This window comes from Apiospora kogelbergensis (genome assembly GCF_038363985.1).
Source record: "Apiospora kogelbergensis strain CBS 113332 chromosome Unknown utg000002l_segment0_segment0, whole genome shotgun sequence".
In the NCBI taxonomy this organism is placed as follows: Eukaryota; Fungi; Ascomycota; class Sordariomycetes; order Amphisphaeriales; family Apiosporaceae; genus Apiospora; species Apiospora kogelbergensis.
The window spans coordinates 3,649,309-3,663,663 of record NW_027117419.1 but is presented as its reverse complement, the minus strand read 5'-3'; the positions used below and the strand labels follow the sequence as shown (position 1 = coordinate 3,663,663).

At 50.4% G+C, this 14,355-nt stretch overlaps 2 protein-coding genes across 2 annotated transcripts; both read left to right on the top strand.

Moving 5' to 3' along the window:
- Nucleotides 1-1,680: 1,680 nt before the first annotated feature.
- On the top strand, nucleotides 1,681-1,949 carry PG998_004110 (uncharacterized protein; the record flags this gene model as incomplete). The annotated part of the gene is made up of 2 exons (XM_066870928.1): nucleotides 1,681-1,790; nucleotides 1,847-1,949. The coding sequence occupies 2 exons, from the start codon at nucleotides 1,681-1,683 to the stop codon at nucleotides 1,947-1,949; spliced, it is 213 nt and encodes a 70-aa protein (XP_066734678.1).
- An 8,383-nt stretch (nucleotides 1,950-10,332) lies between these two features.
- Nucleotides 10,333-14,257, top strand: PG998_004109 (rho GTPase activator Rga; the record flags this gene model as incomplete). Its single annotated transcript, XM_066870927.1, has 7 exons — nucleotides 10,333-10,398; nucleotides 10,477-10,507; nucleotides 10,674-11,999; nucleotides 12,061-13,093; nucleotides 13,161-13,852; nucleotides 13,922-14,055; nucleotides 14,111-14,257. The coding sequence occupies 7 exons, from the start codon at nucleotides 10,333-10,335 to the stop codon at nucleotides 14,255-14,257; spliced, it is 3,429 nt and encodes a 1,142-aa protein (XP_066734677.1).
- Between the last annotated feature and the right edge of the window lie 98 nt (nucleotides 14,258-14,355).

Genomic DNA, 14,355 nt, shown 5'->3' with positions numbered 1-14,355 from the left:
TAACTAAACTAACCTATAGTATGCATGTACCCCTTCCCTGCACGTCAAAAAGACTGGAAGACTGGGCAGAGAAATCAGAAAAAGGTTAATGGAGACAAGCTTTGGATTGAGTCTCTCCAACGCTTAGTGGGTGTAACGTAATAAGTCAGCGTTGGGGTGGTGCGCGGTGGCGTGGGTGTCGGCACAGTCGGTGTTTGGACTTCTTCGGTGGGATGATTGTCGGCTTCGCCATTTGGAGACATCCGAAGAGCGAACGTGGCTCGTGGTTAGATACTGTCACTCTGGAAAACACCCGGAGCCTACGGATACTGTACGGAGATGGCTTTGCGGTTTGTCCAGATGTGACTTGACAAGAGATCGACGCCGGGACTTACTTGGATCGGGAAACCATCTCAAGTCAGACTACACGTATGTACTGCTGTGCGCAAGTATGTAAAGAAGCGTTCTGGAAGCCCTGGTAAGCTTTGACAGCATCTGCAAGCCGGCTTGGCATCAAAGGACGCAAAGAGCCTTACCTTACATGCAGAAATGGACACAGCACTACTGACGGCACAACAAATCCTGGGGGTCCAGATGGACAAGTGTGGCAACCGATGCCATAAGGCCACAGGCCATCCACCATCCTTGGAGTCCGGATGTCACCCACCATAAACTGGACAAACCACGCAATTTCTGAGCACATAAGTTTCTCCAGGCCAGAACCCAGGCCTCGGCATGATGTACAGACGGAGTAGATGTACGTGCTGTGGCAGTGGATTGGCTGGCTGGCTAGTCTGTTTGTTTCTGTGACGATTGGATGGGTTCGCGATCGGTGTTCCGAGGCCGTGGGGGTGCACTTGAAGCCGATTATTATTCCCGACCCTGACATTGCCCACTGACTAATGGACTTTCTGGAAGCCATTGTAACCGTCCCGCTTGTAGCTTGTAGTCAGGCCGTTGACAAAGACGGACGGTTCACTTCTCACGCAAGACGCACAGTAAGTGCCCAATTACGCGAGGCCAGGCCCTCGTAGACAATTTACATGGCATACACAGTCCCCCGAAAGGATTACGTCCTGCATGCTGGATGCAACATGCGACTGCTGCAACTGCCTGGAATTGCCAGGTATGGATTGTGGATGTGGTGGTGAAGGGGCGGCCGAGCTGGTGTAACTATCGCAAGAACGGGGGAAAGTATCGGTCCTACTAGCAATTCCACTCTGGCAGCATCGAATCCGGCCAGCCTCGCACACCAGAACATATGTTGCGATACGTTATGTACTGTACGTACTCCACCTCCGGTTGACCACTTTTAAATCGCTCATTCCAACTTATGCACGCTTGCAATTGTACAGGGTGAGTAATGCTGCAGATAAGGGCTCCCGCCAGGGGCCCAGCTGGAGCGAGAGTGTAAGTCACCCGGTAATGGCTGGTCCTATCTCCAGTCCTCCTCGCCGCGACTTGGGAAAGCCGAGCAGGCTCCTTCCACTCTGCTCGACGTACTTATATATTTAGACTCTTGTCCTCTCCCTTCGAGTCTCCTGCTTGTCTTTGTTCATCACCTATCATCCCATCCCAACACCGCTGTCGTCGTTCCAGTCCTCTCGAGTCTATCTACCTACGCACCTAAGACAGCCTTCCAACACTTGAATCAACCTCATTTTTTCAGTACTCCCAATACACCTAAAGCATACCCTCAAAATGCCCAGCCACGATATCAAGTCCGTCCTCGAGACCAAGCCTCTCTCCTTCACCTTGAAGACCACTGGCGGCAAGTGGAAGTGCACTCTGCACTCCAACAGACAAGCTCTGTATGTCCTCCCCCGACGTGTTAGCGGCCATGTGACATTTGCTAACCTTTTCACAGTGAGAAGTCTCGCAGTGTCCCTGATCGCATTCCTGGCATCAGCCGCGCCGACTCTGACATGTCTATCTCCTCGGCTACAAGCACTACTTCGTCCCATCAGTAGAGTTGCTTTGCGTCCAATCTTGCCGAACCTTTCCACGGCGATTGTGTAGCGTAACTCTACTGCGAATTACCTACTTGGGGAATCGGGGAACCCTGGATACCCCAGTCTTGGCATCGATTGGACGATGGGCGACGACAGCATATACCGACAATTATCGCGTCTTCCCCCCTGCATACCAACTTTCAATATTCAGTGGCTCCTGCGACGTTGGCCAAGTACTTGAAGTCTGCAGGCGCGAAAAAAGCTTATCGGCGGCGCTACTTGTTTAGACGGGGTCTTTCTCCCCATCCCTTCCCTGCTTTCCCATGGTCTCCCCATCTCATGGCGCCAATCATCACTCGACGAAGGGATACAGCTATGAATCAGTCAACTGATATGCATTTTACGCGACGGAGTTGGCAAAATATCCATTTGTTTTTTTTATTAGTAGATAGGTTAGGAGGTATGGATCCTCTGGGAAGTCGGAGATCACCTCGGCGTTTCCCTGGCTTTGTTTCCCAGCTTCGCTATACTCGTCAGTCCTCCCCAGCCTGCTCCATCAAGCCTGGTGGATGCTGCACGAATCAATAAACAAAACATGTTTATCATGACCTCATCTCGCTGAACACGTGTAGATCATTGATACACTCCCAATATTACGTAGGATGCTTTCTTATAGATCCGTCACGGACCCAGGGACCCGACTGTGTGTTCTGGCTTGATTCCATTCCACAAGTGGGCCGACTGTGTTAGCTCAGCCAGTTGGAATAGCAATATTCTCCAACCGACACATACTGTCCAGACCGAATGCGGTAACTATAGTCGAGCCAAAAGATCAACGGCAAGAGGACTTGTTGAGGAGAGAAAATGCCTCCAAGTTGTTCCCCATACCCCCGTAATCTCCAACAAAGCGGAGGTCGGCCCTACTATGAAATCTCTAGTAACTATCGTGGGCACTAGTCCCACGGGGACACTTGACAATATCCATATGGCCGATGCCCTCGTACTCGTGGGGTCGCTGTCGCGGCACCGACAGTCACACGTATTGTAGTTGGTGCTAATTTGTCACCTCCCGGCTTCGGACTTCAACAATTTATCCTATGTGAGAGTCATGAATTTTAATTTACTAATGTGCCCACCCCCTATTCGCTGCCTTTGTCGCGGATACTATCTTTCTATAATCAGGGTGTCCCTGTTAATACGGGGAGGCGGGCAGCCCAATAAGGCGTGTAGCGTCTTCAAACAGCCATTGGTCTCTAGGCTGCCAACTACGGCGCACAATATCGAACCGCCGTAGGCGTACATTAATGAATGTTAAAAACTCAAAGACTCATGCGTAGCGTATAACATGCAACCTTGGTAAGGACACTATGGTCAACCTAGTGTCTCCCAGATTATCTCCCTAATTTGACATGGTGTATCAAGACGCTTGCGGTGTGTATTCCACCCACCTCTTTTCTCGCCATTCGTGAGAAACAATCGCATATGAATATGCCTTGGGCCTTTCTTATCTCAAATAGATTGCTATATAAAAAAGAACTTGAACAGGAAATCGAAAGAGAAATTCAAGATCGAGCAGGTTTGAGTATTGGAGCATTCGCATACATGGACGGCAGCTCACCTATACATGTTATCCTGCCGATTGAGAACCTTTCTCTGTGCTGGGGCTTGTATCGGAGCAGCTTTTAGTTTGCAGATGGATAATGAATCCGGCACCGTGTCGTGGTATCGGTCGTATCATGTCTGACGTGGGACCCCGACATGCCCCGAGTGCATTCTTTCAAAGAGAGGAGAGGAGAAAGATGATGAAGAAGGGCTACCTTTCCTACCTGAACTACCAGAGCTAGAACAACAGTTGAGAGTATTTATCTCATCTCCCAGGCTGCGACAGCGGATAAATAGATGTTCTGTGCTTATCGCCAGAGCAGACGAAAAGAGGAATTATGTTGGTCATCACAGTGGTACAGTGATTCCATATTGTCTATCTGGACAACACCCCTTGGCTGTCTCCCACATGTGGATTGTCACTACCCAAGCATGTTACTACTGAGTACAATCATCGTCCTACACTTGATTTTACCTCCTTGGCAATGCTGAATCATGCAAGTCCCCGATGTGTCCCGAGTCATCCACGACAGAACAGTATAAGAGCGGGGGCATGGCGGTATTTACGTTGTATACACTGATTGACCCTCGCTGCTTCCCCGTATTTGGATAGAACACTCTGCCACGTGTTGTGACAGCTGGCGTGGTCGCCAGCTACGTTACCATAACATTTGCCAGCTTGCATCTCGGGTAGAGAGGATATGAGTAAATGACACCTTTGACCCGATGTTTCCATCCTGGAGGATTTCCTGCCAAGTTTTGAGCAGGAGCCTCCCTAGCGATGTCGAAGTGATTTTCTTTGGAATGAATATGACTGAACTTGTGGCTGGGGCATCTTTTAGAATACCGAATTTTGCTTCCGATGCCAGTGTGTTCTGGGGAAGGTAGCTATAAAAGAAATCACGACAAAGTTGACAACGAAACCCCTTCTGTCTCTATGAAGCGATCAAGCCTCACGAATAGAGCTCTGACAACGGGGGTAACTACTTAGTCACCTACGAGCGTATATGTATAAGGCTGTGTCCGTAACCTTTCAGGGGTGTGCCGCGATGCCCAGTCTTAAGAACAATCTTTGGATGGAATACCGGTATGAAATACGTTCACGACTGGCGACAAAAACCTGCGAATATCAGAGCTTGGTGTTTACACCGTCTTATAATACTGTATGGGCCTCGTTAGTGTACATGTGTTGCTCGACCAGAAGAGCTTCCACATCCATTATTGGAATAGGTGTTGGTATCAAATATGTGATTTACCGTTCTACCGTTTGAGTCCTTACTTAGCATTTACTCATGTACGTATGCAGCAAACAGTAGTAGATGCTAAAGTAGATGGCAGTATACTAGAGATGTGACACGCCTATCAACCCAACTCGAATCGTATTCCACCTGCGTAAGATTATATCACCAAATAGGATGGTAGGTAAAACCAAGTATCTCGTCGCCATATCACTGCTATATAAACTACACGAGTACTTACTAGATTAATCTCTTACATGTTCAGCCAAACCAACACTTTACAATACAGAGACGAGGAATCGCTCAGCCTGGTCGCGCAATTGCCGGTCTTGAACCCTAGAACTTGCCTACTCAAGAACATCAAAATATTAAGGGCCAGAAGGATAGGATCCTTTTGATGATTTTGTTGCCCCTTGGAGCATGCTTCTTTATATGAATAACCACATATGCCGGGGGATTTTGACATCTTACATTAACTGGCTGAGCCGACGAAATCCTATAGCACTATGAAAAGTAATATGAATCGGTATTGACAGCTGCAGGACGGCCCTACCTAATTCAATTCATCTCATAGCAGGATCTAATACCAAGACACTCTGCGACATAGGGAGCAGACCAGGACCGATATACGTAATTAGTTAGCTACATGAAGATGCAGCGATGGGGTCACACAGCGTCAAGTTCCTAGGCAAAACCGGGCATGTCATATTAGATATATAAATTGCCCCTTCTCGAACAAATCTTACGCCCGTCCCTCGATGCAACCTTGGTCGCACATGCATGTCGCACGTTTTTACAATAAGCCGAAGAGCAGCGCGCATATGCACATACGTTATATATACTTGCGACACGGCATCTTGTAATATTTGTTCTTCTGGTGTGACATAGACCTTGCAATTTCCGTCGCAATGCTGCATGTGCGCTCCCTGTTATTCAGCTGCACTGTAAGTGCTAGTATGCACATGCAGGCGGAGCGTTCCGCAGAACAAATATCAAGGGGTCAATGATGTGTAGTTTGGCCGCTGATCGAATAAGAAAACTAGCACAAAAACATGACGGCAAGGCAACAATCGCAGGCCTCGACAGTATTCAAACTCTATAGAAAGATCGATCGTCAAGGTAGTCACAGTATATAGAGCTAAAGGAAACTTCAACATCGAGAACATAGATTCTAGAAGAGTACTGGCGAACAAATGTTACTTTATACACATAACCCTCCATGCCTCTTCTTCAACATATCTTGGCAGTCTAGGAGCGAGACGCATGATCGACAGGCTTGATGACGAGAGTGTGGAGCTGGACGACCGTTTTCTATGTGTGGAGTTGCGTTAGGGGGCTGCCCCGGATGCTGTTGAGATTAAGACTGAAAATGTCCGACGTATCAATCAGATCGCCAATATTTCTGTCACCAACCGGTTTTGGAGCCGGGGGAGGACAGTATGTCACAAAACAACAAATCATGCCCAATTGTCCCTCCTGGTACAAGAAAGGGAAAATATTTTGTGGTAGGTTCTTCCTTACGTATCAAGCATGTCGTGTATGATTCGGAGTCCCCGTCTGCCCGTGGTGTGCGACGTTCCCATATCCCTGGGATCCTCAGATCATCGACTTGGGTTGGTCTCCGTGCTCTGCGTGCTGCAGAAAGCCGCAGTAAGGGGGGCTGAGAACGATAATCTTGACATCTATCTTACTGTACCCGACATGCGTACCTTGGCACGACGTTCTGGACTGCTATCCCATGAACCCGGCCATGGGATGACGACCACCTTGCACCGACTTGAGTGAGCTGAAAATCCGTATGCGGCTTGTATTTGATGTTGATGCGGTGCTAGTGCCTGATCGGCTCATTTCAAGGAGACGAGATGAATACTTATCCGATATGTCAGAAGACAGGTTTCATACGACTGAATCAGTCTCTCAATGACAGTTTGCTGTAGGGCAAATAAGCTGATGAGGCCAATCAATAGCTGATGCCCATACGTATGCACAGGGCTGGTTCTTGCCTTTCCGATACAGCGGCGATTGGTCTTGGCACATCGCGACACTCACCCATCCGACATTACCAGAGCCGTGGTGATTGGAAGTAAGATGGGATCTCCACCTGCATATATCTCTGCTACAACAGCATCATGTACGAACCAAGAATGCGCATATGCAGGTCGCTGCGGGTCTGCAAGCTTCTCTCAAATCTGGTCTGCAAATTACAAATTACGTGTAAATGGCAATGACAGAAACGAGGTGTTAAATGTCTCCTGCGGTGATTGCCAATGTGTGAAGTGAATGAAGATGAACAGGACTGAGCCACATCCACACCCATACCCGCCCTCACACTGTAACGTACAGTATCGGCGTATGTACTAACAAGGCTAACAGGATCGAAATGATAAAATGCATATACATACATATGTAGGAGTTGATTCGATGTTCGGCAGAGTAGTGGGACTGCCTACATGAAACAGTAGGGGGTCCTTGTTTCTTTTTCGCGGATGCGTCCACTCCTGGTCGGTATATCCTGGTGTCGTCCCTGTCCCTTCAAGCTTCGAGGTTCTCGGCCAGGCACCAGGCACAAAAACCCAAAATGGGACGGAGACTTGGAGACAAAGACTCAGGTGGCAGATAAGGGGCTGGCAGCCCGACAACCTTCCCGAATCAGGGTATTCACGGTCCACGAATTCACTGCATACTACCCCAATGCCGTATCGTCAATTGACTGACAAGTAGCGGACCCTTTAATTTGGTATAGTGCAGGCGATGATGCCACCAAAAACGCCAGCGACGCCATATTGGGCTGGCTGCAGCGCCGATCGTAGGGCCCAGATGCAGGGCCTATGTTAAAACCAGTGGTAGGGGCCATCTAGTGGCTGCACGTATTTGTCCTCCCCTCCCAGCGGAGAGTGCAACGGCACAGACCAGAGGCGGTCCACATTCCGAACAACGACATGATGGAGTGAGTATGTGTGTGTTTACCATCACCACCAACATGTGTCTTCGTATTCACAAGCAGCGCTGGTAGCTGAGCCGACCGAGGGTTGAATGGATCGAAGGATGACACCGTTTCCAGGCTTGGTCATGCTCAAATCCACAGTCAGGCTATAAATACCTTGTATACGCAGATGAGCTCAGCCGCTACGTATGCGAGCCACGTCTGCAGAGGCTGGTTGGATGGTTTTGTTTGTAGCGGTCAGGAGACGACAGACGTGCCAGGTGCCTCCCTCGGACTTCTGGTATGGCGGTGAAATTGAGGCAATGTCGACATCTATCACGGAGAATTCTTGACTCCTGTCCGATGTAAGGTTTGAGCCCAATGCCAATGTATTATAGTGCTGTAGCGTGGCTAGAAAAGTATCGGACTATTGTAATTATTATCCATGACTAAATGTCGACGCTATCATCTGCGTAAGAGCAGGGAGGCGCACTTCGCCGCGTTGGATGTGGGGAGAAACAAGTCCTGCGAGGACTATCTTTAATTACCTAACTTCAGGTAAAAATTTCAATAAGGGGCATGGCCAACAGAGGGGTCGTCAACCTTCAAATCCTTAGTACATCCGCTTCCAAGTGAAGCAGCATACACGAGCACAATCCGATGCCTATCTACGCATGCCATCGACTTGAGTCAGCTGCTATTGCCTGGGCAGGTCCCAGGGCAACCCGCCAAGATCCGACACCACTAGAAATGAACGTTGTTGCGGAGTTACAATGTAACGTCTAGACTTAAATACCCGATGCCCTTAGATTTCGTCCGACCAGGTCCATTGGCTCGCTAAGGGGTTTTACGTTTCAGCCTTTTCTCTCGAAGGCCGGCTTTCCAACACGGCCAGCTGCCTCCAACGCTTGGAGCTGACACACTGGCTTCTCAATCCGTGATAACATAACTAACTGTCTGGCAGGCAGTGGCAGGCGGCAAATTCCCTTCTCACCTATAGACGAGAGCCATCCATCTTGGCCTTTGTCATCTGCTGGGCACGCACGTTGTATGTAAGCAGATTGGATACTGGGTTTGAGATGTGAGGCTGAGCCTTGCTGGGAATGCCTTTCCTATGCACTCTTGACTCGGGCCCGATCCGAGGATTTTGGAGGCAATGATTCAGTCAAGCACCAAGTCCAGAGATCATGTTTGTGATGTTGTTATAACTATACGTAAGGCTATATATATAATTAAACACTCGGCACGGAACCACCCCCTATGTTGCATCTGCCGTACCACCTTATTACCAACACGTACAATTCAACAAGCCATCGCATTATGCATGCTCCTACGATCCGTAGATGTTTGTGTGCTACCCATACCCAGTCTTGCTTGTTCTGCCAGGGGGTCAAAAGGTGGCGTTGGGAACTGGGAACTTGGAGCGCAGCCGCTAACCACTGTCGGCTTAAGCCTGCTAGCGGCCCCCTCACTCTCACTGACTGTGCTGCAGACCTCGCAGGCTCGATTGCTACAGGCTGCTGTCATTGCTGGATTGGATTTCAATTCAAACCAGCGATTGCTCATGGCTGCACAGTCGATGCGACCCAGCTGATACTGTGCTTCTCTAGACCCCTTCCACTTCCACTTTCTGTTTTCGAGCCTGTTTGGAACTCCCGAACACCCAAGACCCCCCTTCTTCCCAGGCCCGTCCCAGGCCCCCCCTATTATCACAGTAAAGTAAAAGAAGTAGTAGGTTAGGTTGCTAGGCTTTTAGACGCAAGACGCAAGACGCAAGGCAAAAGACAAGACGGGCAAGAGGAGCGCAACGACGACATTGGCCGGCCCCCCTTCGACAAATACGTGCACCTCTCTTTTCTTCCCACACACATCGCCGACAAACCAATCTGTCTGTATTAATTGCACCAAGTGGGAATCTCCCTGTCGCCTTCAGGACCATGATAGTCGAAGCTGTTCGCTAGAAGGCCCGCGCACATTATTCCACTACGTGTCTGTCTCTCCGTGTTTCCTTGTCTCATGTCTATCTGTCTTTGAACAAGCGACAAATATACGGTTGCTGCTCGAGTCTCCGGTGGCCTCTCTTATACAATTCCTCCTCCCCCCGATACCAATCGCCTCCGCCTCAGCTGCCCCGACGATTCATTTTCGGGCTTGTTTTCCGTCAACATCAACAACGACGCACAGGCACGACTCCTTCGCGAAACTTTAGGTTGGGGTTCGTGGCTGTTCCCTCCTCGGATCGACACCGTGCGTCCGACCATTGGGACTGAAGTTCAGAGGAGACTGAGATCAGATCTTGCCCGGCCCAGGCTTTTTTGATTTGGCTAAACTTTCGACGGTGCCTTGCCAAAAGGATCCCAAGCTTGCTACCGAGCCGCCAGCCTCAGCCCTCAAATTTCGCGCGCTGTAACTGCTGTTGCATCATCGCCGGTGCGGCGTTGATACTTACCCCTGGGGGCAATTGTTCATGTCCCCGTAACTGCAACTCGCCTCATCCACCACCTTGCGACAACAACCAACCAACACGCCCGGCCGTCTTGGCCTTCGACCTGTCGTATGCGATCGCACCGCTGCGAAGTAACGATCGATTGACCGTAGCAACTACCGACCCGTGTGCATTCACCACCGGCATTTGAACATGGACGAATATCTGGAAAACCAGCTGGAGGGCGAGGAAAACTTCCCCTGCAAGGGATGTGGTGAGGTAAGGAGAGATAAACCGCGGGCAACGACGCCACCGACGATATTCACACTTTCGGGTGCTAATTGTGTTCAAACTTAGATACTTGAGGAGGGCAAAGCGTTTGAGCTGGGTAAGTTCACCATATACAAGAGCTCCTACACCCATACCTGCACTGAGTAGTGCCTCCTCCGCCGGTCTTTGACCACCTCATTCACTTGTCTCCTTGTCTCGAGCAATGACGTCCCTATACGGCTCGCCCAACTTCCAACTCGACGGTGCTGACGATATTGACATAGCCGGCAACCGATGGCATCTGAACTGTTTCCGCTGCAACACCTGCGGCACGCTTCTCGATTCCGATGCGAACTTGCTGCTCCTCGGAGATGGCTCACTTATTTGCAACAACTGCACCTACAGCTGCAGTGCGTGCGGCAACAAGATCGAAGACCTTGCCATTCTTACTGGCGACCAAGCGTTCTGTGCTACCTGCTTTCGATGTCGAAACTGTAAGAGGAAGATTGAGAATCTGCGGTACGCCAGGACCTCTCAGGGTATATTCTGCATGAGTTGTCATGAATCTTTGATGGCAAGACGGAGGAAAAAATCGAAAGCGGCAGCCCAGAGTAAAGCGCGAGAAAAAGATGGTTCTCCCATGATAGTCGACAAGAGTCTCCCTGCGCTCCCCCCCAATGCCATACCGAACGGTGCCTTCTCCAACGATCGAGTAGATCCCGAATCCGACAACACTCCAACAGAGCTATCCCCGCGGCCTCGACCGACATATCAACAGCACGATTCATCAGGCTCGAGAAATAGTTCGAGGCCGGCTCGATCGCCTGAACGGCGCACAGAACACTCGAAGGAACCCTCCCTATCTCTCCCGTCGAACTCCTATCGTAACAACCGCAACTCCGCTTTCATGGGCGGTCATGAACATAATCATGCAGCTGGAGACGACAATGACTTCTTCATCCCCGTGGCCTTGGATCCAAGCCCTGCCCCCTCTGCGACACCGCAATCGACAAGGGAGATGCCCGCCCAAGACCACGGCAGGCAGTCTAGAGAGAAGGACTATTTCAGCATTTCAAGAGATAGCCAAAAGCCGGAAAGGAAGGGTGAATCCCAATCCTCGACCCCGCATATTGCTTTCCAGGAGAAGGCACGACAGCCGTCCTCTGATTACGATAGCCCGCCAGCAAAGGATTTGGGTAGAAAACTATCCAAGTCGTCCAGGACTGATAGAAGGCCACCCTCAACTACAATCGACGACCGAACCCGAAAACCGGCGAATGAGAAGACGCAGGCCGACGGGTTCAAATTGCAGGATGCCCCTAAGAGCAAGAAAACCAACACCCGCGCCAGCCCCCAGACCAGTGGCATACAGGAAACCAGTGGAGGACGGCACAGTGAAAGCCCAGACAGGACAGACAAAGCTTTGACAGACGCAACCCAGTTGCTAGCGCAGGCGGCCGATCAATCTACGACGTCTCGTAGCTCCCATGAATCACGGCCCAGAGACGAGGATGACGTTCGATCGACGGATTCTTCCCTCGGGCCTTCGAGCATGTCTCGACCCATTGCGCGCAAAGAGGTACCACAAGCTGGGCCAAGAACGGGAAATGGTATGTACCTCTCTGGAAAAAAGCGGAATGCCCGCGACACTTGTAGCTAACATCCATTCAGGCAACGGTACCATTGCGCCAATGTCGAGATCCAGGGGGCAAGAAGATTATATACAACCATCGAGGCCTAGCACAGAACAGAAGTTAAGTGATACTTATATGACTCCACGAGCGCCCCCTGCGCCTCCCACGCATGCTGGCGGTAAGGAATCCGTTACTTCCTTGCCGGAAGTAAGCGAAAACAAGACGTCACCCAAGCTTCCGAGATGGAGCTCTGGAGGGGATTTCACGATGGAGGAGGACATGGCGCGTATCCTTGGAACGGATGAGGGCTCGTCGTCTATCTTGCGCCGAGTATCGAATGCAGTGCGTCACGGAAGAACCAACAGCGCGGAACAAAGCGGCGCCATGGGCCGCATGGGTCATACACGCAGTGTTAGTGAGTCAACACGTACAACTACGTCGCCTCACTGGCCCAAAACGCCTATTCTGGAGGATTCAATGAATGGCCATGGCCATGGCCATGACATAACAAGCCAACTTTCGGCAACCGACAATGCTGCATTGCTGAAACGGCGACTGCGCAATTCGGAAAACCGGGTTGCAGAACTCGAGCGCCAATTTACCAGCGAAAAAGATCTGAAAGTTATCAATCAGAAATTGGAAGAAAAGCGAAAGACGGTTTCGGTGCTGGACACACAGACAGAGATTATGATCCGCCAATTAGAAGTGTTGGCTGGCTATGTTGAAAAAGCCAAAGACACGGGGCACCCAGTGGACCTTGGTGATTTGGAGGAGTCGGCCATTAAAGAATTCGTCCAGAAGCTCGAGAAGCTTAAACAATCCATGTCGGCCAGCCTGGAGCAGCTTCACACCGAGCGCGATGAGCTGGTCGAGGAGAAGAACAGAGCAGCCGCCGAACGAGATCGAGCATTGTTGGAGTTTGAGCAGTTGTCCTCCAAGAACGCCCAATTGGCCGAGATGAACAACGATCTCACCCACCAGATCCAGGAGCGGTTCAAGAGCCATTCGAACCACCAAGAAGTGCGATCGCCGATGAACGGCCTAGGGATCTACAACCAACACAAGGGATCGTCAAATCACTCTGTGAGCCTTGACAACAACAGCATCCAAACCGGCACCACCTTGATACCGGATCAGGAGGGAGCCTATCGTCGAGCAGGGCCCGACAGTCGTCAACATTCGCAAGGGCAAGGTGCAGAAATTCAGTTGGAAGAAGGGATCCAAGGCCATGGCCCAGAATATTGCCAAGGGTGTCAACAGGACGGTTGGTGCTTTGCAGCAACCTGAACGTCGGGACAACCAGGGACTGTCCATTGAGAACATTGGCCTGCCCTACAACATGACCCACGTTCAAGTCGAGTCTCCCGTGTCTCAAGTCCCGCCTCCTGCCAACGGCCAAGCAAGACAAAATGCCGATGCCGCCCGCCAGGGCTTTTTCAACTTCAACAAGAAGACCAACACCATGCCCAAGAACATGGCAGCCATGAATTCCTCACAGCATACTATCGCGGAGGCGGCGTCTGTGCTTTTCGGCTCTGAACTGTCAGAAAGAGCCGACTTTGAGCGAAGGCAGATTCCATGTGTTGTCACCCGTTGCATCGAGGAGGTAGAGCTCCGCGGTATGGACACGGAAGGTATCTACCGAAAGACTGGTGGCAACTCTCAAGTAAAGATGGTCCAGGATGGTTTCAACATGACTGAAAACTACGACATTTCCGACCCCGATATCGACATCACTGCTGTCACTAGCGTGCTGAAGCAATATTTCAGAAAGCTCCCAACTCCTCTTCTAACTTACGAGGTCTACGATCGTGTCCTAGAGACAAATTGTATGTACCATCCATTTCCCGAGGTTTCAGCCTCTTGCGTTTTGAATTGCTACTGACTTTGCCGGGCAGCCTTCGCAACAAACGAAGAAAAACATGATCATCTACGGAAGACGTTCAACGCCCTGCCACAGAAGCATCGCGACTGTCTTGAGTTCCTCATGTTCCATCTTGCACGTGTAGCCAAACGTGAACGGGAGAATCTCGTAAGTATTATCCTGCTGCGCAATTTGGGGCATCAATTAACCATCAAATAAACAGATGTCACCCAAGAACCTTGCAGTGGTCTTTGCGCCTACTATTATGAGGGACAGGACGATTGAGCGCGAGATGACCGACATGCACGCCAAGAACCTCGCTGTTCAATTCATCATTGAAAACAGCCATCTCATCTTCGCGGAGGACTAGAAAGCCTGATAGCATTTTTGCTCGAATCGACGACCTTGTACATAACCCACCCCTTCGACGTTAGGAGCTGTCCCTGGTCGGACCAGCTACCCGACGCC